At 39.1% G+C, this 20,968-nt stretch overlaps 3 protein-coding genes across 3 annotated transcripts; 2 read left to right on the top strand and 1 right to left on the bottom strand.

Annotated features, from left to right (window-relative positions):
- The first annotated feature begins 653 nt into the window (after window positions 1–653).
- Window positions 654–7,087, top strand: tmprss9 (transmembrane serine protease 9). The gene is made up of 14 exons (XM_084415607.1): window positions 654–850; window positions 946–1,073; window positions 1,168–1,235; window positions 1,341–1,516; window positions 1,592–1,633; window positions 1,719–1,832; window positions 2,357–2,522; window positions 2,608–2,882; window positions 3,412–3,554; window positions 3,643–4,024; window positions 4,617–4,785; window positions 4,882–5,150; window positions 5,609–5,745; window positions 6,052–7,087. The coding sequence occupies exons 1-14, from the start codon at window positions 718–720 to the stop codon at window positions 6,211–6,213; spliced, it is 2,364 nt and encodes a 787-aa protein (XP_084271733.1). The 5' UTR covers window positions 654–717; the 3' UTR covers window positions 6,214–7,087.
- Window positions 7,076–9,324, bottom strand: timm13 (translocase of inner mitochondrial membrane 13 homolog (yeast)). The gene is made up of 3 exons (XM_084415606.1): window positions 9,083–9,324; window positions 8,147–8,215; window positions 7,076–8,058 (listed from the first exon to the last, which is right to left on the bottom strand). The coding sequence occupies exons 1-3, from the start codon at window positions 9,200–9,202 to the stop codon at window positions 7,960–7,962; spliced, it is 288 nt and encodes a 95-aa protein (XP_084271732.1). The 5' UTR covers window positions 9,203–9,324; the 3' UTR covers window positions 7,076–7,959.
- A 1,141-nt stretch (window positions 9,325–10,465) lies between these two features.
- Window positions 10,466–20,662, top strand: enc3 (ectodermal-neural cortex 3). Its single transcript, XM_084415605.1, has 3 exons — window positions 10,466–11,031; window positions 12,095–13,893; window positions 18,898–20,662. The coding sequence occupies exon 2, from the start codon at window positions 12,102–12,104 to the stop codon at window positions 13,869–13,871; it is 1,770 nt and encodes a 589-aa protein (XP_084271731.1). The 5' UTR covers window positions 10,466–11,031; window positions 12,095–12,101; the 3' UTR covers window positions 13,872–13,893; window positions 18,898–20,662.
- The last annotated feature ends 306 nt before the right edge of the window (window positions 20,663–20,968 follow it).

Below are 20,968 nucleotides of genomic sequence, written 5' to 3' on the forward strand. Positions count from 1 at the left end.
TTGTTTTAAACGAAAATAATATTTTCTTGCATTATTTAACAGGCATTTTATATTTGATATTTTGCATTGGATTTGTGAATGCATAAACCATCATTATTTAGCGATGTAAGTTTTAATTGGCATAAATATAGTCAGTATACTACCACTGTTTTTAGTAGGCTTGTTTGTAATGTGTTGTTGTGACCTGACATTTATTTATTATATGTGAGTTTTAATAGGAATATATTGTTTTGTTGTGCCAAACTGTATGCCCAAAACTGCCATTTTATGTGATACCTTTGCATTGTTGTTGGCAAGCCTGTTAATAATAGTTTTGCACTTTGTTTTGTTTGTTTATATTTGTATGTGCATATATTTAATCAGAGAATTGTTGTTTCATTTACAAGTCTGAAGTGAAAAGTAACTTTATCCATACTCTCTGGAACATCAGGCTTCATATTTCTGTGATATAACATCTAAGAATCGACAGAGGTTTGTTTTGGCTTCTCTGAACCACTCCTAGTATTGTCTCATTCTATGGCCGATGAAATAATACTTTGTCATCCCACGAGATGATTTTCACTCTCGGTACCCAAGGGAGTTGCTAATACTTTTGGTATCATAAAAACCCAGTCCAGTTTTTACCTGGTCATCTGTCTGTATTTCTTACCTCCATGTGCTCTTGTGTTTTACAGTTTGAATGTCCAGGTTGTGTTGCAGGTCTTTGTATAGACTGAAATGGAGAAGAAAGACTTGAATGAGTGGCCTGAGGGTGATTCACGGCCAGCTTGCCTCTCTGCTTCCAAATGTATAACATTAGCCGCAATACTGATTCTTCTCATCATTGGGGCTGCTGCGGGTTTTATGACAGGTTAATGAATTATCTCCATCTGAGTAATTTGTCTACAGAATCAAAATATTATGATATTGTTGGACACTTATACCAACCTTGTTTTTCCTGTTCAGCCTACTTAATACAAGAGGAACATTATTTCATGGAGACAGTGGAATTGCAAGGACTCAGTTATGATTCAGACCTGCTAGATAAAACATCAGGATTCTCTGTAGTTCTGACCTCGACTCTGAAAGCAAAAGTATGACCAATAACTTGCACGGAAATCTTCACACTGCAGATGTAAAATTGGTTTTAACAAACAGATGTCCACTGCTGTCTTCTCTATTTTACAGATCAAGAATATATTTACCGCCTCTGCAGTGGCAAATCATTTTACTGACTGTCAGATAGTTGCGTATGGGTAGGTACACTGCTTACATGCCATGTTTTAACTCTATAAAACAAGGTGGGAAATTATGTCTGTATATATTTTGGTATTTGATTAAGAGTCTGTGATATCTTTCAGGAATATAAACTCAAATGTGATGACCACTCTTCGTTTGGTCTTCCGGGTTTCTCAAGTCCAGGGTTACACGGAGAACTTCGTTCAAGACTTCCTTCGCGCTGGATTTAAGGCCATGTTGAATGGGAAACCTATAATTGTCCCACAATACGGAGAGATCAGTAGCATTATCCTTCTTGGTACGCCGGATTCCTATAAAATAAATTAAGTCAATAATAGTGTCATTTTGACCATTTTTTGTTTTCTTTTTTCAGGGGCAAGTGGAAAGTCATTCTATGAGATTGGCAATGACATAAGTAAGCAGAACGTGATAATATTGTTGATCATATAAAGGTTCACTGAAAACTCAGGGTACTCAGATGTCTTTGTCTTTTACTGCAGGTAAATGTCCTGAGAACATGTTCACCTGTGACAGTGGCGAATGCATCACAAAGCCAAATCCAGAATGCGACTTTATAACCGATTGTGTTGATGGTTCAGATGAAGCCTTTTGCTGTAAGTGTCACCATCTTTTTATCATGAGTTATTATGCTAACGCTATATTTAGCTGTTAGTTTCCTTTTTGTAAGTTTAAGAACTAATTTTGGCCTAAGGTAAAAGATAATTGATTACATTTGACATATTAGTATCAAATATCACAATTACTTAGGGTTTGTGATTTAAATAACTTTGCATTAAGTTTGCATAATATTCCTACAGACATGAATGATACCTCTTAGGACTATTGCCTGACGGACAACAATACTAGCAAGAAAATCAATAGACTTTTATTAAAGAAGTACACAAGCTATATCTAGGGACAATAATATCAGCAGCCAGCTATAAACCAGCCAGAACAACTTAGAAACCACCTTGCAAGTACCTTGAATACCCTTGCAAATGAATAGAAACACGGTAACAGCACTAAAACAATCACAGAACCCTAGCATTGTGGTGGCAAGCTGTGCAGTCATATTTCCTTCAGAAAAAAACAGGCTTAATTTATGTTCTTTGATTGTTAACCATTGTTTCTCTTATAGCCTGTGGAACACGTCCCGTTATGGCTAACCGTGTTGTGGGTGGTGATAACGCCCGTCACGGGGAGCTACCCTGGCAGGTCAGTCTCAGACTACGTGGCCGTCATACATGTGGCGCATCCATCGTCAACAATCGCTGGCTTGTCAGTGCCGCTCATTGTTTTGAAATGTGAGTAAGCATTTCTGTAAGATCTTCATCAATTCCTCACTAGGCACCAATGTATATCTAAATATGTCTTCCTTATATACCAAAGAGAAAACAACCCAAAAGATTGGACGGCTCTTGTGGGAGCCAATCTAGTCAGTGGGGAGGAGGGAGAAGCCACCATAGTAAACATCAAGTCCCTGGTTGTCTCTCCGGTCTATGATCCCATGACCACTGACAGTGATGTGACCGTACTTGAGTTGGAAACGCCCTTGACGTTTAGCCGTTATGTTCAGCCAGTCTGTATCCCATCATCCTCTCACATTTTCAGTCCTGGGCAGAACTGCATCGTCTCTGGTTGGGGAGCTCTTAATCAGTACACCAGTGAGTATGTTTGATGTTGTGTAAAGCATCAGAATATACTTTAGCTTGAGTTTGATGAGTTTAACTCACACCTAGTCTCATGTAGCCAGACCTTCAGACTGACAGCAGAAGGTCTGGACTCTATTAGCAGCTCTCATTGGACAAGGACCGCCCAAGAGGATGTTTGACTGACATGTAGCGCAACCAATCACAGTTCGTTTTGTTCCCCGTCATGTTTAGGGGCTTGAAAATGTAAAGTTGATGTCAATCAAAATCCTGAAGTGTTACCAGTTAAGTGTGCCACATGCATCAGATATTCAGCCAGTGGTTCGTGGGCTTGACGTATGAGGCTGAGACTACCTCACCCCTAAACTGCACCAAACTCAAAACAAACTGTGGTTGGTCACTTTAAATGTCAATCAGGTGCTCTTTTCCTGCTTAAGTTGGTGGTTCTCGATCATAATAAGCTTCCATGAAGACCAGCCTTTTTGCCAAAAGTCTGACTACTCGAGACAACCCCTTTTAAGACAACACCTCTTTTACCGGGCAGGTGAGGTGCCTTCTACATTACAGAAGGCAATCGTGAAGATCATTGACTCGAAAGTCTGCAACAAGACATCTGTATACAGAGGTGCACTCACCCAAAATATGATGTGTGCTGGTTTTCTTCAAGGGAAGGTGGACTCCTGTCAGGTAAGGGTTATAACTTATAGCAATAATGCCTGATGCCCTGAAAGTGTTTTCACAATTGAATGTTTTAAATGTGGTTTTTGGCCTTCAGGGAGACTCTGGGGGCCCTCTGGTATGTGAGGTGGCCCCTGGGCGCTTTTTCCTAGCAGGCGTGGTGAGCTGGGGAGTGGGATGTGCACAGATCAACAAGCCTGGGGTCTATTCCCGCGTCACCAAACTCCGCAACTGGATTCTGAGCTACATCAAGATCGCACCAACAGTCGCCTCCACTGACCCTAGTGTCACAACCACTACGGATCACATTGTTAAAGCTATGAACCCCTCCTCTGAGATCGCCAGTAATGAATATAATCCTGCTTCTGGGAACTGCAGTGGTAATTATAACTGTGGCGGAGGCAAGTGCATCAGCAAGATAAACCCGGAATGTGACAGAGTCGTTGACTGCCCCAATGAGGTTGATGAGAAAAACTGTGGTAAATAATCTCTAATAATCTCGATCTCTACAACAGGGGTGCCCAGTCCTGTTCCTGGAGGTCTACTTTCCCAGATAATTTGGCTCCAAACCTAATCAAAAACACAGCAACCAGATAGTTAATATTTTTAAAACACATAATAATTACAAAGAGGTGTGTTGGAGCAGGTTTGAAACTGAGCTCTGCAGGAAGGCGCATCCAGAGTTGATTCTAGGATTGGACACCCCTGCTTAACAACAAACCATTTGGTTTGCACCCACATTAATGAAGTGTGGTTAACTAGCTAGTGTAGACCTTAGTCAAGGTAGGTGCCATATTTAACTTTACACAAAAGAAACAAGGGTAGCCATGAATGGTAAATGTACGGGTCCGTTCAATAGTTTGCACTGTCGCCAATTTTCACATCCCATTTCTTTTGTCCACTGGAAGAAAAGCATATTTTCAGTGTTGCGTTGACTAATAGACACCAAGGTGCACAACTGTACAACTTATTGAACAGACCATACATGCATCACTTACAGCCTCGTCTTCATTAGGTCCATTAAAGTAGTCTGAGGAACAAGAATATAAGGGTCACCTGTTTACTTTGTAGACTGTGGGAATCGTCCAGCCGTGGGACAAGGGAGGATTATCGGTGGCGTCTCTGCTCGGAGAGGTGAATGGCCATGGGTGGGCAGTCTGCAGTACCAACGCACTCACCGCTGTGGAGCGACACTCATCCACTCCAAATGGCTCCTGACTGCTGCTCACTGCTTCAGAGGGTAGTGTACCACTGACTGACGACTTACCAGCATGCTCCAGTCTTAAAGAGTTGAACAGTAAAAGATTTAGTGTTTATTTTGTGTTTTCGTCAATAGTGAGTTCGTCAACACTGCTAGTTGGACAGTAAGTCTTGGGTCAGTCATTTGGTCTGGAGTGGGTGCTCTGGTTATTCCAGCGCAAAGGATCATCTCTCATCCTGCTTTCAATAGCAGCACCATGGACTTTGATGTGGCCTTGGTGGAACTCTCCATCCCCGCCCCCAAGTCCTACACCATCCAGACCGTGTGTTTGCCTTCTCCCTGGCATAGCTTCATCAAAACTGCGGAATGCTACATCATTGGATGGGGCGCTGTGAAGGAGGACGGTGAGTTTGGGGTTGACAAGATACAACCTAAAACCTAGACAAGTAGTTTTTGATATCGTTTTCACACTAGATGTTCTGGTGTGGACTCAGGTTCGATTGAACTTAGTTATGTGTCCGCCAAGGAGCACGTGATCTGTCTGTTTAGGAAGGGGTCTGGGATTTGACTCACATGAACTGTAATACATTTAGTGATTAATGTAAACGTAATCCGAAAATGAAATGCTATTATGAATATTTTGCGGAAATTATCAGCCTATGAATGTTGACCATTCCCAGCATGGGCATGGAGAGACAACTGAATCAGGATCAAACGTACCAAGTGTGAAAACGACATAAAAAAAGGTCTTCTAGACTTCATCTACATTAAATCCTTGATTCCAAAAAGATATGGACATATTTGTGGACTGCATTTGATTAATAGGATCCATTATGATGTATGGTCTGTTTATCCCACATAGGTATGATAACCAATTTGCTGCAAAAAGCACAGGTTAATGTCTTTGATCAGTGGGACTGCCAGCGAGCTTATGGTGGTGGACTTACCGACAACATGATGTGTGCTGGCTCTGTGGAGGGGAACAGGGACACATGTTTGGTGAGTTTGTGAGAATATTAAAGGTTTCTGAATGCTACTGTCCGGAAAAAAAAATCAGCAGTTGCACAGGAGTAGGATAAATCTGAATGACTTCTTCTGAAGCACTGCTGCACTTACCTGATGATACTTAATGCTCTAAGTCTTTTTTTTTTTCCCCATCTTAAAACATCCACCGTGCCTCTTAAGCTGATTACGTAACAGCCCAATGTCATTCAACCATATCCTTGAGTTTTCAGCAGACTTCTTTAAATGTCATACCTTCCATAAAAACACGAATGAACGCAGTGGTCTTCTCTTCTTCTACAGGGAGACTCAGGAGGCCCTCTGGTGTGCCGGGAACCCCAGGGCCGTTGGTTCCTGGCCGGGGTGACCAGCTGGGGTCACGGCTGTGGTCGAATTGGCTTCCCGGGAGTTTACATGCAGGTCACGTCTGTCAGAGAGTGGATATCTATATACCTCCCTTTTTAAAAATATGATCCAGAAATGTCCTCCACCATCCGTCTCACAAGTGATGTGCAGACATGTCTCTCAACTGAAGATGCATGAAACTCAAATGGATGACTTTACCAACATGTTCACTCTACTGTCAAAATATTTATTTGTGGTATTTATTAACATTGCATTCTGGTGTACGATGCACTAGCCCTTTTTGCCATACACCTAGCTTTTTGCCATTTAGGAAAAAAGAAAACAATCTCAATGAAACAGATTTTTATGCAATTCTGCCCTGATTTTGAGCGGAAAATGCTCCAATTCAGCAGGTTGCAGATCCTGTGTGGGCCTAAGCATAACTAAAATGGCTTAGAAATATGTACTACTAATGATCATTGAGAAGTGGTTTTCACTTCAGATGGAAGGTAAGAAAATATGGCGACATTTGCTTGCCTTAAGTTTTCTTGATAAATTCAGATTTTAAGAAATAAAGGGATCCCCCTTCTCATTTCACCAGCAGAATTTATATTCCTGTAATGGAAAATGTAGGAATAATATCACAAAATGTTTGAAACCACATATTTTGCAAGCACATGGTCCCTTTGAACATGAGTGTATTCTTGTGTTACTAAGACAGAACCAAACTTCAGTACAAAAGTCTGTGCCATTTAACAAGACTCATTTCAAACTGTTGCTCCGCCATGACAGTCCTTGACCAGGCTGTAGAATAAGAGTTTGTGAAAATACATGCTATAACGCAGTTTATGGCAATGCTGAGAAAGCAAAATGTAAGTTCATGTACTTGATTAGTGTGTTTCAGGCCTAATTTGTCCAAATGGTGCTACATCTGTTAACCTGATATTTCATCAATGCAACAAAAACATCAATAAAAATTGACTGACTTGATGGTATTTATTTGCATTCCATAAAACAGCAGAACATCTGTCTGGACATGTCTTGGTGGAGTTTGCGTCTCTGTCCAAGCCTTTACAAAACTCAACGAAGCAAAGGAAATTGGGAACTTTGACACGCTTGTACACAAAGGGAACTGCTTTTACAAGAGTTTGTAGTTTATAAGTGTCTAAACAACCCTACTACTGTACTTAACAGACAATGACACTCCAGTGTCGACAATTGCAGTTTGTTCTTCAGAGGTAAGTTAGAAGCACTATTCGGCCGATCCTGGTGAAGAAGTGACAATTATTGCAACAAAGACGCCCCTGAATTCTTCCCCTCTGGGAGAAGAGCTAGGTGTGTGGAACAGAGGTGGTAAAGTGAGCCGTTCCCTCAGGGAATGGAGTAACATCCACCCAATGACAAAAGGCAGACAGATGGCACATTGAATTTTGATTGGCTGCTTGATGAATGGATAACAGCATAAGGGGAGGTGTCCGATTTTTAGCATTGTTTTTAAACATAGTGAAACCTGCGAGCAGGAACTGGATACCAAAATCCTGACCCGTCCTCTTGTTATCCCAATTCTGCTCATTACTTTAAACATGAGAACTGCTACTACAATTAACATTCTTTAATTTAAATTTGAAAATTATTAAACAGCTATTTTATGTCTTGTATTATCATTTTAACATGGTTTGAAAACAAAACGTAATGAAAAATGTCCATGTAGAATCTAAATCCAGCCACCTGGTTCCTTCTGTAGCCATCAGTAGTTGTTGCGTGGTAAGTGTGCCAAGTCTATACACTCGTCGTGCATTTGGAGACCAGGCATCTCGACCTGAGGACTCAGGTGATACCGAGGTAGTACCGGCCGCCATCTGCACATCAAATACGTGCCCTTTCCCTCTGTAATCTGGAGTTATATGCGCGGGAGACCGTGTTCCATGCATCCATGTAGCGGTCCATGCACATGGCAATGCATTTCTGGAAAAAAAACAAAAGGGTTATGCATGGGTCTAGATGTAATTTCCTCAAAGAAAAATGGACAGCGTATAGGATGTCCTGCTCATACCTGTTCAGAGTTGTCCAATGTGCTTCCTGGTTTGCCAATGCATTTCTTGAAGCATTTATCAGTCATTCTCTGCAATGAACGACAAATGGCATTAGGAATGCATGGAATAATTCTAGTATGCTAGTACTATAGTACATTTTGGTACGTTTTGTAGCTGGATACCTTGATGACCCTTATAAAAAGTTACTGTGGCAGTATCATATAATGAAAAGGACTTTGAAACAATGAATTGCTAGAAAATTTGACAAATAGTTACACAGAAACAGCAAGCAACACAATGAATTAAACAAGTCATTTTAAAGTAGAAACACTGAAATAGTATTTTCTTATAAAACTTCTTATTTACAACTTTGAAATTTTTTTTTATTTTTTATTTTACAGTATAGTACAGTAATGGCACGGATGGTAATGTTGGAAATCCTTTGGCATACCATGTATCACTGTACCACAGTACTTTCTGAATGGGTACTATGCTCATCATATACCATGGTATTTCATGGTACTTCAAAGATTATCATGGTAGTAACATGGTACATACTCAAATATACAGTTTTACCATAGTACAGAGACAAAGAAAAAAAAAAAAAACTGTGGCGGTATCATGGTACATGTTTAAAATACCAAATAATACAAGGTATACTTTTTGGTGTATACGGTGATGATAAGAGATAATATTAATGTACTTTGCTATAAAACAGTTCTTAATGATCACCACCATGGCATTTACATGATAAACCAAAGGATAGCCTACCATAGTTAAGTGATATAAGAGTAATCCATTTATTCAGCATCATGTAATTACAAAATCTACCCAACACAAGCCTCTTATATACATACTTATAAATTGTAGGAAGCACAATGAAATTATTTGTAGGGGTATTTATGTAGGGATAATTTAAAACAGCATTTAACATTTTAAGAGTTAAAGTCACTGACCTGCAGCAGCTCTTGCGCGTTTGCAACGGCAATCTGAACTTTGACCTGCTCCATTATGGTGCCAGTGTCCATTTTACCAGAAGATGCGCCCGAAGAGAAATCTGAACCAAAACTGTCCATTTTACACAATTACAGACCTAATAACAGTGACACACCGGATTAAAGTCTGTGTCGCTTCAGTACATGTGATAATTTTGCCCTTGAGATGAACCGGAAGCGCTGTGGAAAACATCCTGACTGTTGACTTCTGGGAAATGTAGTTTTTAAAGACATCAAAAACAAATAAGATCATCATAACGTGATGATTTTTAAACAACATCAAGAACAACAACATTAGCCTATCATAATGTTGCCTGTCATTAGCATAAATTCAGATTTTATAAGGATTTATCGCTTTTGATTTAACACAACATTTTTCAGTTTTAAAGGGGCCAGCAAAATTACATTAATATGGTACATTTTTGTTTTGTTTTTGTTTTTTTGTAAGTTTGCAATTTCTGCGTCTGGTATAAATCTCCTTTTTTTTAAACAACGATTCGTGTTTTCTATGGGTTCAGCTTTATTGCAACATGAGTTATGTCCAGTAGGTGCCGCTACATTCCACCAGATCATTCCACTATTACACTCCACTATATTGCTGTAAAGAAATTAGTTTATCATTTGTTCTTCAGTTTTTTAAATTAATCAATCAATCAATCAATCAATCAATACATTAATAAATAAATTATAATATAATATAATATAATATAATATAATATAATATAATATAATATAATATAATATAATATAATATAATATAATATATAATATACCATTGTGGAAGTTAAAATGTCAAACCAGCCAGAAGGGTTTTGTTTTGAAAGTCAGATATAATTGGTGTTGAGGACTGTGTAAACAGGGCATTGACACAGTAACGGCTGTTTAAGCTCTAATAACTCTATTAGACATGAACAAGTTTTGGCTGAGTGAAGATGAATGAGTGTTGGCAGGGGGTCTGACAGTAATTAACAGTCACACAGTACAGTAAGTCTAAACTCACAGTAATTCACTGGTGATGTTTGTACAACAACCGTTCTGGACAAATGAAACATGCAAAGAAAAACATCATGCGCTTCCTGTTGGCATAACTGTGTTGGAATGAAAACATTGTGGATTGATACTAAATACCTCAATGAAAGAGGCTCAATAAAGCATGTAATCTGGAGGTATCATGGTACAGCAATGGTATAAAGTGGTAAAGCCAACAAACACGTACTGATTTTTTTTAAACTTTTTTTTTTAATTAAACATTATTACTATTGTATTTATTTTAGCCTACATTGTAGTTGTACCGTATTTAAAATCTCATTTGCTAGTCTATTTTTGGAGTTATTTTTTAAAGGCTTTTTTAAAGGAAAAAAGGCTTGTTAAAAAAGGCACGTTCACATTGTAATTGAAGAGAGGCGAATTTCTTTCCTTAAACTGAAGAGTGACTGTAAATAGTTTATGCATACCTGCAATATGACCTTCTTAAGAAGAAAGAGATAGTGTTGTTGTTATCTGTGGAAGGCTTACACAGTGAGACGTTCCTATCATTCACAATCTCAAACATGAAAAACATGTGTCTCAATACCTGTGCATCACATTCATACCCACCAAATGCTCACTAATTATCCCAAACACTTCTCATTACTAGAAATAAGACATGTCCTAAGATCACCTCCTCCGCCAGGGTTGGACATTTAACATGCGGAAAGAGGAGGAGCGACTGAGATCCACACTACGCTCACTCACTGATTCTCGAGTCACAGTAGTAATGTTCCCCAGCGTGTAACAGGCGGATCTCACAGACTTCAGACTGATCCCATCACAAGAAATGTTACTACTGAAATCTTTCCAGACGTCTTAAAGTAACACGCGTCTTTAAAAGTCGAATGCCTCCTGTTCAAGTCCGCGCGACGAAAGGAAAGGTAAATTCATGCTACTTTTTTAATACTTGGTTACACGACACAATGATACAATATTCAAGCGTGTAGTAGCATAGGCTATACATGGATTGTATTGGACCGCTCAGTAGATTTGTCCTTTCGAAAACCTGTCACTTTAACATTAAATATTTAAATATACGTTTCGAAATAGGCTACTGTAAACATCATGTCCATTTCTTCATGTTAAGTTTTTTTTTTTTTTTTACTGAAAAGAAAACTAAATAGAATATGTTTGTATTAAAGTTATTTAAACGGCAAAAAAATATGCACGTGTTGCCATAGTTGACCATAGTCACTGCAGTTATCGTTACTGTAAAACCATGGTACATTCATACGGAATTTTCATATATTCATATTTTTTCATGACAGTAGGCCTATTTCCAGTAAAAAAAAAAAAAAAAGAAGAAGCAATTTTATGACTGGCATAGTAACAAAGTCATTGGTATCTTGGTTGATCTATCTTAGAAAAAATTACATTTTGGTGTCTATTTAAAGGCTTTTTTAAAGATTTGGTCACTGGCCTTGTTATGTGACTATTTAGTATTTAAAATACAAAAAACACATGGAAATGTTATTTTATTTAGCCTAACAGTGGTGTAGTAGTCATTTTAGTTCACTGTTGTACTATTGTTAGACAATTAAGTTTCATACTCCTATGCAATTTACTTTGTTTTATGCATAACTGAAATTATGAAATGATAGAGAGCAGTAACTTTATCAGAGATCAAAGAGGAAGGCGATGATTCATTTCCCATAAATCATTAACCCTTGTACTGAACAATCTCAAGGTAAACGAAATGCTGTTTAACAAACGATTATGGGTTTACTGTCGTCCAAGTATATGGTTGGTTCCAAGAGTAATTGCCCTAACTATGATGTATCCACCGTCTAATTATATGTTAAGGATTTTTAAACACTGCTGAACAATAGGCTAGGCCTTCTGAGTAATATCAAATGAATGTCCACAGATGATTTGAGATGATAATGGGAATCTGAAAGGAAATGGTTTTACTTTTTTTTTTCTTTTCTTTTTTTTTTCATCCAGTTCAAAGATGTCTGTCAGTAATCACGAGAACCGGAAGTCAAGGTCAAGCTCTGGGTCCATGAACATCCATCTGTTCCACAAAACGTCACATCCAGACAGCCTGCTTACCCACCTCAATCTCCTCCGCAAGCGACATGTCTTCACGGATGTAGTCCTGCGTGCTGGACATCGAGCATTCCCATGCCACCGGGTGGTTCTGGCATCATGTAGCCGCTATTTTGAGGCCATGTTTAGCGGTGGCCTTAAGGAGAGCCGAGACGCCGAGGTCAACTTCCACGACTCTTTGCACCCGGAGGTTCTGGAGCTCCTGCTTGACTATGCCTACTCCGCCCGTGTGATCATCAACGAGGAAAACGCAGAGTCTTTGCTGGAGGCTGGCGACATGCTCCAGTTCCACGACATCCGTGATGCCTCTGCAGAATTCCTGGAGAAGAACCTGCATCCGTCCAACTGTCTTGGGATGATGCTTCTGTCCGATGCTCATCAGTGCCAGAGGTTGTATGAACTTTCTTGGCGGATGTGCCTGGCAAATTTCGCTAATCTCTACCACACTGAGGACTTCTTAAGCCTGCCCAAAGATAAAGTTCAGGAGCTTGTTTTTAGCGAGGAGTTGGAGGTTGAGGATGAAAGCATTGTGTACGAGGCTGTTATTGATTGGGTTAGAGCAGACATTGGGAGAAGACATCTGGATCTTCCCGACCTTCTGCGCTGCGTTCGCCTCGCTCTACTTCCGGAGTCCTACCTGCTAAAGAATGTCGCATCCGAGGAGCTCGTCATGGGACACAAGGTGGGCCGTGAGATTGTAGAAGACGCTGTCCGTTGCAAAATGAAGATCCTGCAGAATGACGGAGTTGTCACGGGTTTCTGCGCCCAACCCCGGAAGGTCAGCCAAGCCCTCCTGCTTCTAGGAGGCCAAACGTTCATGTGCGACAAAGTATACATGATTGATCACAAGGCGAAAGAGATCAACCCCAAAACGGACATTCCTAGCCCTCGCAAAGAGTGTAGTGCTTGCGCAATCGGCTGTAAAGTATATGTCACGGGTGGTCGAGGGTCTGAAAACGGGTCTTCAAAAGACGTTTGGGTCTATGACACCTTGCACGATGAATGGTCCAAAGCTGCACCGATGCTTGTCGCTAGATTTGGACATGGTTCAGCAGAACTTGACCACATCCTGTATGTAGTAGGTGGACACACATCCCTTGCAGGGTCGTTCCCTGCATCCCCATCTGTGTCCCTGAAACAAGTGGAGCAGTACAACCCCCAATCCAACAAGTGGACACTGGTAGCTCCTCTTCGAGAGGGTGTGAGCAATGCTGCTGTCGTAGGGGCCAAAAACAAACTCTTTGCTTTTGGAGGGACTAGTGTCAACAGGGACAAGTATCCTAAGGTTCAGTGTTTCGACCCCTGTGAGAACAGGTGGACTGTCCCGGCCACTTGTCCTCAGCTTTGGCGTTACACAGCGGCAGCAGTTGTCGGGAACCATGTTGTGGTCATTGGTGGAGATACTGAGTTCTCTGCGAGCTCTGCGTACCGCTTCAATAGCGAGACCTTCCAGTGGACCAAGTTTGGTGACGTGACTTCAAGGAGAATCAGCTGTCATGCAGTGGCGTCGGGGAATCGCCTGTATGTGGTCGGGGGATACTTTGGAGCACAGAGGTGTAAAACCTTGGACTGCTATGACCCCTCAACGGACTCCTGGGATAGCATAACAAGCATACCGTATTCGCTTATCCCAACAGCATTTGTCAGCACCTGGAAGTACCTCCCATCTTGAAGAAAAATACAACTCTTATTTGGTGAGTATTGTCCAATGTCACTGTCCTGGACCAACTGACAACATTTGCTTAATATACATCTGCCCTCTCAGATGCATAAAGCAGTAATTTTGTTTGTCAATGAGAAATGTCTAACCGTAATTAGTGCTGTTGGATGTCAAATAAAGATGAAATGTTTCTTAATAGTTTTAAGGAATGTGGCAGCACAAATTACTGAGTAAAACACGTCTCTCTGGGGCGTACAAGCTTTCCCAAATGCTTCCAGCAAGAACAGGATCAGGTTCATTCTTGCAGTCCTGCCAATGGCGAGGCCTGTACCATTTTTTTGCACATTGCTCCACTGAAAAAGTGTATGGTCTTGCTTCCCTGGATTGTTTACAAATCTTCTGTCTTTTCTTTTATATAAATGTCAGGGCTTATTGTTCTCACAAGTGTACACAGTAGCCAGACAGATAGCAAACTCAAATAATGGTTTCCCACAGATCATCGATGTTTAGAGAAGGCGTGTTTATTTGAGAGTGATGCGTAATGTTTGACAGGAAAATTCAAGGATGGAGACAGGAGCCTTTCAACTTGTCAGGTGACCCTGCTCTTTATTTGTTGTAAAACATTACGAATTTTTGTAGTGCTAAAAACTCGCGCAAGTTCAGCTTCTAAAACACATCGTCTTGTTTAGCACTCGCAGCTTGTTGAGCTCAGCGCTCATTTAATGGAAGGACGCCTAGAGGAACTGCTGTTTGCCCTTCCTCAATAATAAACAGATGGTTTGGGTGGAGACGGGCAGAAGAGAGCCTGCGAGGCCTCAGATCTGCACCGCTGCAGCTGACAAGTCTCTTTTATCCTTCTTTGAGTGCACACGTTGCAGTTCCAGCTCTTTTGAATATCACTAATTCGCCATTGAGTTTTGCACAGAATAGCCTTGTCAGAAATGCTGGAGTGAGGCATGTGGAATAGGGTGCAGCTATATTTTGCACCATTTGGCAGCCAGCAGCTTAAAACTAAAAATACACGTTGCTTTAGAAGTCGTCATCTTGTAACAGGGGCAAGGAAAACAAATAGAGAAGACGTTCTTTTCTTCGATGTTCATATTTGCCACAAACCAACATGCATTAGAGTACCTCGAAGATACGTCACACTAAAGGTAGACTCTCAGATAATTTCTCACCAGCCAGTCATGCAGATAAGTTTCTTTCCTATTGTCATTGCATATTAGCACAGTGAGTCACTGTTTGACTTTGAGTTGGTACAGAATACTTTGGAACGCAGTTCACCCAACATACTTAGTGCTTTTTCTAGCCCAACCTAATCCTTACATGCATTGTTTATTAACTTGAACAACCCCATGAAATGATTTGACAAGCACAGATCTATTTCCTATGTCAACGTAAGGCTAAAAGGAATACCTGCCACAAAACTCTGCTTTGATTGTGGTTTAACTCGGGATATGTTTGAAATAGCATGCTAGTATACTTTTCTAATATAGCATGCCTGTGCACAGTATGCAGACTTTCTATTTATACAATATATATATATGACCTACAACTGTAGGCTTACAGTGCTGAATACTATACTGCGCATAATTACACTTCCTTTTCCAGTACTGGCAATGATCTGGATGAAATATCAGATATTTAATCTCTTTTTGAGTCTTGTCTTAGTACCAAAATAAGACCTTTACACACATTTGAATGCAAAATAACAATTTTTGTTACTATAAAGTAGGCCCTTTGTGATGAGGTTATTTGCATGCTACAGTTTAAAACGTTTATTCTTCCTGAATGCCTACCGTTTCACTAAAAGAAGTTGTATAGAGTGTATACCATGCGGTACTGTAAGATAGCTGGTTACAGATGAATTATATTTCCAGTCTTCAGGCAACTTTAATGTTGCCTAGTTGGCAAGACTAGTAATTCGAACTGTAACATGAGCACCATGGAGGAAGTTATCAAGATCCTCTCATTCTTTGGTCTTGCAGAGCAGGCTGTAGTAACTGGCACTTATCCAATAAACACCATATGAGTCTCTGTTTATTGTATGACACACCTGATCTAGGTCACGGGTCAGTTCCTGACTGTTTTATTATTCACGGAGGCGGACCAGAGTGACCGTCACGGTCAATACTAATGTTTTATTAATGCTAGCTTTTTAAAAAACAACAGAAAGATCCTTTATTTTGGCAGCTGCGGCCAGCCTTATTTCACCGACACGCGCGCGGAGCCTCCGCGTCTCTCGAGCCCCGCGGCGCGGCTGGATCTGCATAGTTAATGGACATTTTTCACTTCTTTGTCCGCGGAAGCAGGACCCGCGGAAAGAAATTGAATAATACAAAGGCTTCAAATTGGTTACCAGCCATAAATAGATCAAACAGGTCATTCAGCCGCGAACTCGCTTGATGTAATTAATCAGAATTGCATAATATTCATACATGAGATGAGGTGAAAAGGCTGCGATTAGCATACAAACTGCCTTTGTCTTTCAAGCCGGGGGTGCAGAGACTAAAAAGAGCCGGTATTCTTGATCACTTTTAGATCAATTAGAACTCATAAACACAATAAAATGTGAAGTAAAATCCCAGTAAGATTTAAGCTGCCGTCCTGTCACCAAATGTTTTAGCCTGTAAACTAATCCGCACGATCCGCTCTCAGCTAAACATTGCCGGAGTATTGAGAGGCGGCTCATAATCCAAAGCAAAGGGCGTTTCCTAATAAATAAGGTGCTGACTCGGGATTGATCCGAGCACAGATCAATTCACACAGTAGTTTACACAGCTGTCATTATTTCAGCCCTGCTGTGACCCTCATTACAGATACTGAACTGAAGCCATCGGGAAAGAGCTGGAGCCAAACCAGCTACTTAATTTCATTTCAAGAAATATTTATTTATTTCAGCCTATTAGTATAGCCTATTGTTTAATTTGTATTAAGGGTTATCATACATACATAGGCCTACATACATCATTTTTGAACGTGGTTAATATTTATTTTCGTATTTATTTAAAGTTTTATTAATCATGAAAAACAATTATAAATAAAGTAAGAAATAAAGAAATGTATTTGTTTAATATGACTTAAATATTTTTTATTTAAAATCCATATTATTCATGAATTTGGGATATAGTTTCATTTTCTTCCAGTTTTACTATAATATTACTTTTAATTTGATTAATAAATATTAGGCTACCCTATATCTTTTATTAGCCTATTTTATTTTAGTCTTACTAATTAAAATGAAAAATTCCTGTTTCACCATTTATAAAAAATAAATAGCCTACATTTGATCTGAGTGATAAATAATTTATTTAGCACCCAAATAAATAAGTACAAAAATTAGTATAGCCTATTTATTCTGTGAAAATAGTAACTTGCAAATGCATAAGTGCTTTACAAATGAATAAAAAAAATGTTAATGCAATAAATAAATAATACTCTGAATACAAAGACTTTAAAAGCTGAAAGGTGTGTTTTAGCATGTAGCCTAGTTGACATGCCTAATAAAACCTGGTAGTGAATTCCAGAGTTTGGAAGAATAAAGTAGATGTAATGAAGAAAAACAAGAAGGATTTCCAGTTTAAGGCTGTGTGATGAAAACAAGCCTATAGCCTACAATCTATTAAACACATGCTGATTGAATCCCAGGCATGCGTTCGGGTCTTTAGACTTGCTTTAATGGAATTTCCAAGGGTTTCAAACTGGGTCAAAGGTCACTTGCTCTGCTGCTGGTTTGGGAAGGGTGAGACCACTGCCGCTGATGGATAAGCGCTGCTCGAGTGTTAGTTACGCAACACTGAAGCGCTGTTCACTTCACCCAAGCGTTTGCGCAGCATCGCTTCTCATGTCTTAAATTAAAGTGTCTGCCATGTCCCAGAAATAACACAATGGAATGAAATACTGATGTTTAAATATAACTGGCTGTGAAGCTGCTGTACTTGTGAAAGGGTGATAGCTCTCAGGTAGTAGGCCTATTTTTAATGCTGCTGGAGTGTTGATCGTCTCAACAACGGAAAAACAGGCATCAGCAATATTGGGAGAAACGTTCATGCATGACTTTTCACATCCAAACAGTATTTTAATTTACTGTTTTTTCTGTCCACAACTGATCTGTGACCCTCGTGAATCATGTCCAGAACAGTATTGATTAGAAAAAGGGGTTCAAGCCTTTAATTACACCAACAGACACATGGTGACACGTGTTGTGGTGTCAAGAGACACGGTGGGGTGCGAAAGGATCAGCTGGCTAGTTTTAGCAGTTAGTTCACAGTATTATCTAGACTTTACATCGCATAACCTTATTAAACTCTAAATCAGCTTCAGTGGTGTCAATCGGAGACTCAGCGTTATTCCTTGAGAGAGCTGTAATCGGCCTAACTGGACATTTACAGCACTGTTTTTTTTCAGCATCTTTGTGTATATATTTTTCATTTGTTAGCATTCAATTATTTGTACATATATATGTAAAAAAAAATATATATATATATAACATTTTAGGCTATATTATTATTAATAATACTATTTTATTTAAAAATTAAATAATTGTATTATATATCTGCATTTTATATGCCATGTTGCTCTATTGGTTAAGCCTCAGTCAAAACGCTTTACACGTTCCTAATGCAACCACAAAGACAAAATACACTCTTAAAGTAAAATGATCAAAAACTCATCTAAAGGAACAGCTTGTTTTATAGGTTGTGGAAAAACATGTTGTAAAAGTGTGAATTAGGCACAAGTGAACTTCATGATCTCATTACCTACATGTTTCAGGGGATGAAACACATTTAACAGGGCAAGAACAATTTTATAGTAGCCTACAAGTTTTAAAGCTCTTTTGAAATGAAAAGCGGCTTAACATACCGAACGTGATCTCATTAGTAGGTGTACATGCATTGATATTATATACATACCATGAAGCAAATGCTAGTTTTGTCATGCACTCAGTTTTTTTTTTAAACTAATGTGATGGATTGTAGGTGAACGAACCATGTAAAGTTCAACATGTGTAACTCATTCCCTGTTTTTCCATCCTCAGATCTTTCAGCGTTCTCTGGAATGCAGCCGAGTTTCCCCCCTACGAGGCTTGGGAATGCCGGGGGAGGGGGGAGGGGGGAGGCGCTTTTCCTCCTTCACATTCACATGGACCTTTCACTGGAAACCAAGCCTTAGGTCAGTCGGGATGGTAACCATGGCAACCGGCACCCATCCCAGGTCACCGCAGTTCTGATGGCGAGACGCGACCCAAAAGAGATGCGGATAGCATTGTGAACACGTGTACATACTCTTACTAGACTTCACTATTTAAACCAGGCTATTTTTAGCCTGAGGTTCCACACTTCAACGTCTCGCTCACTCACACGGATCCTCTGCGTTCATTATTTAAGTAATTATTAACTCTTGCCTCTGGTTACTCACCTTCATGCATGAAACGGGGCTCATTGTGTTCTTGGTAAAATTCGGGTGACCTTTGAAAGAGGAAATGAACCCAAAACGGTTGAATATATTAGTTAGGCTGTGCTGCCTTTTTTATATCAAATGTTTTTGAATATATTACACACATTCTAAACATTTTTCTGATCAGCACTGTATTCTTGTTATAATAGAACTAGACGAATAGCCAGGCTGAGCTAATAGACACGTTTTCACCCCAAAATAATAATAATAAAAAATATATATATATCTGCATACAGAAAATGAAGCCTATTTTTTGGATGTTTGCATTGCAGTATTATTTTTAGGGCAATTAAAACACATTTTCCCTCCAAATTCTCATTACCATAATGCAAAAAGTCATTACCATAATGGAAAAAAACCCAAGAATGTATTATTTAAAAATAATTAACAAAATTTTGGACAAATTACGGTAAGGTGTAAATGTGATCCTAAATGTCATAAAATAATGTTACAATGCAAAATAAGAAGAACCAAATAAGAAATTATATTTTGCTTGAAGACACTGAAGCCTGTTTTTAGATTGTTTGCATTGATATTTTCAAGGCAATTAAAGCAGATTTTCCCTCCAAATTCTCATTACCGTAATGCAAAAAAGTGGTTACTATAATGGAAAAGAACAAGAATACATTTTTTAAATGATAGAAATTATAAAATATAGGCCTACGTGTATTCTGATTTAAAAAATAAATACTTAAGTCTTGACAAATTGCGGTAATGACGGAAAATGTTCTTAATAGTAATGATGCTATGCAAAAAAACAAAAAATTGTCCTAAAATAGGCTTTATTTTCTTTATTCATAATAGTAGTTTTCACTCAACTTTGGAATGTGTAGTTTACAATGTGAATAACAGGTGGTTAAACTACTAAAGCGGGGGATTTTTTCCTTAATGGTTTTGTGCCAATGGTTCAATTTTTTCAACTCTTTTCAAAGTGAACAAAAACCTAACAGACGTCTTAAATGTTGCTTTACATGTAGCCTTGATTGTTCTTTTGTGAAGTATATTGTATTTTTTTAAAGTAGATTTTGCACATTGTATTAAGACGCTGTCCTTCTCACTGTTGAACGGTCATCTACACTCATAAGGGTGTTTTTCTTAAACGTAAAACGTAAGAATGTGTTGCCTGAGGCCAAAGAAAGCAGCACAGATAGAGACATGTTACCAGCTAAATATTGCGTTTGCGAACTGTTTTGCATTGAAATATGTGTTGTGAAATGTCTTAATTTGTGTAAAATTTTTTTTATATCACTGATACTTGTTTGTTTTTGGACATTCAATGCCAAATATTGTTTCTAACATCTGTCAGTGTGTGTTTAAGACTTTTAAAAATAAAATATCTGTGAAAATGCTAAGCAAGCGTTCTTATTGTAGCACCAGGATTGGATTTTTTGGATAAGCATGACTATGATCCGCTGAATGACAAGGAATGTCTCACACCTTTCATAATCATAACTCGCTAGTTACACTGGAATTTAGAAATTGTCAGTCACACCCAGTTGATTTCAACCACAGCGATTTCCAATGTAAAGTTCAATTTCTGTGCACAACCTTTACGACTTCACATTGCTATTTTCGCTCAGAGATGGTCGTCTTCAGACACGACTCTTGAAAGGGTGTGTGGGTACATGTCATGGCACCAGCCTCATTCCACT

The sequence above is a fragment of the Rutilus rutilus genome (genome assembly GCF_951802725.1).
Source record: "Rutilus rutilus genome assembly, chromosome: 8".
NCBI classification, from domain to species: Eukaryota; Metazoa; Chordata; class Actinopteri; order Cypriniformes; family Leuciscidae; genus Rutilus; species Rutilus rutilus.

Bases quoted from the DNA above. Each gene is read 5' to 3' on its own strand.
- tmprss9 (XM_084415607.1), top strand. From the start codon at position 718: ATGGAGAAGAAAGACTTGAATGAGTGGCCTGAGGGTGATTCACGGCCA. The intron at 2,883-3,411 runs GTGAGTATGTTT...TTTACCGGGCAG, and splicing joins AGCTCTTAATCAGTACACCA to GTGAGGTGCCTTCTACATTA. The intron at 3,555-3,642 runs GTAAGGGTTATA...TTTGGCCTTCAG, and splicing joins GGAAGGTGGACTCCTGTCAG to GGAGACTCTGGGGGCCCTCT.
- timm13 (XM_084415606.1), bottom strand. From the start codon at position 9,202: ATGGACAGTTTTGGTTCAGATTTCTCTTCGGGCGCATCTTCTGGTAAA. The intron at 8,216-9,082 runs GTCAGTGACTTT...CGTTCATTGCAG, and splicing joins ACGCGCAAGAGCTGCTGCAG to AGAATGACTGATAAATGCTT. The intron at 8,059-8,146 runs GTATGAGCAGGA...TTTTTTTTCCAG, and splicing joins CATTGGACAACTCTGAACAG to AAATGCATTGCCATGTGCAT.
- enc3 (XM_084415605.1), top strand. From the start codon at position 12,102: ATGTCTGTCAGTAATCACGAGAACCGGAAGTCAAGGTCAAGCTCTGGG.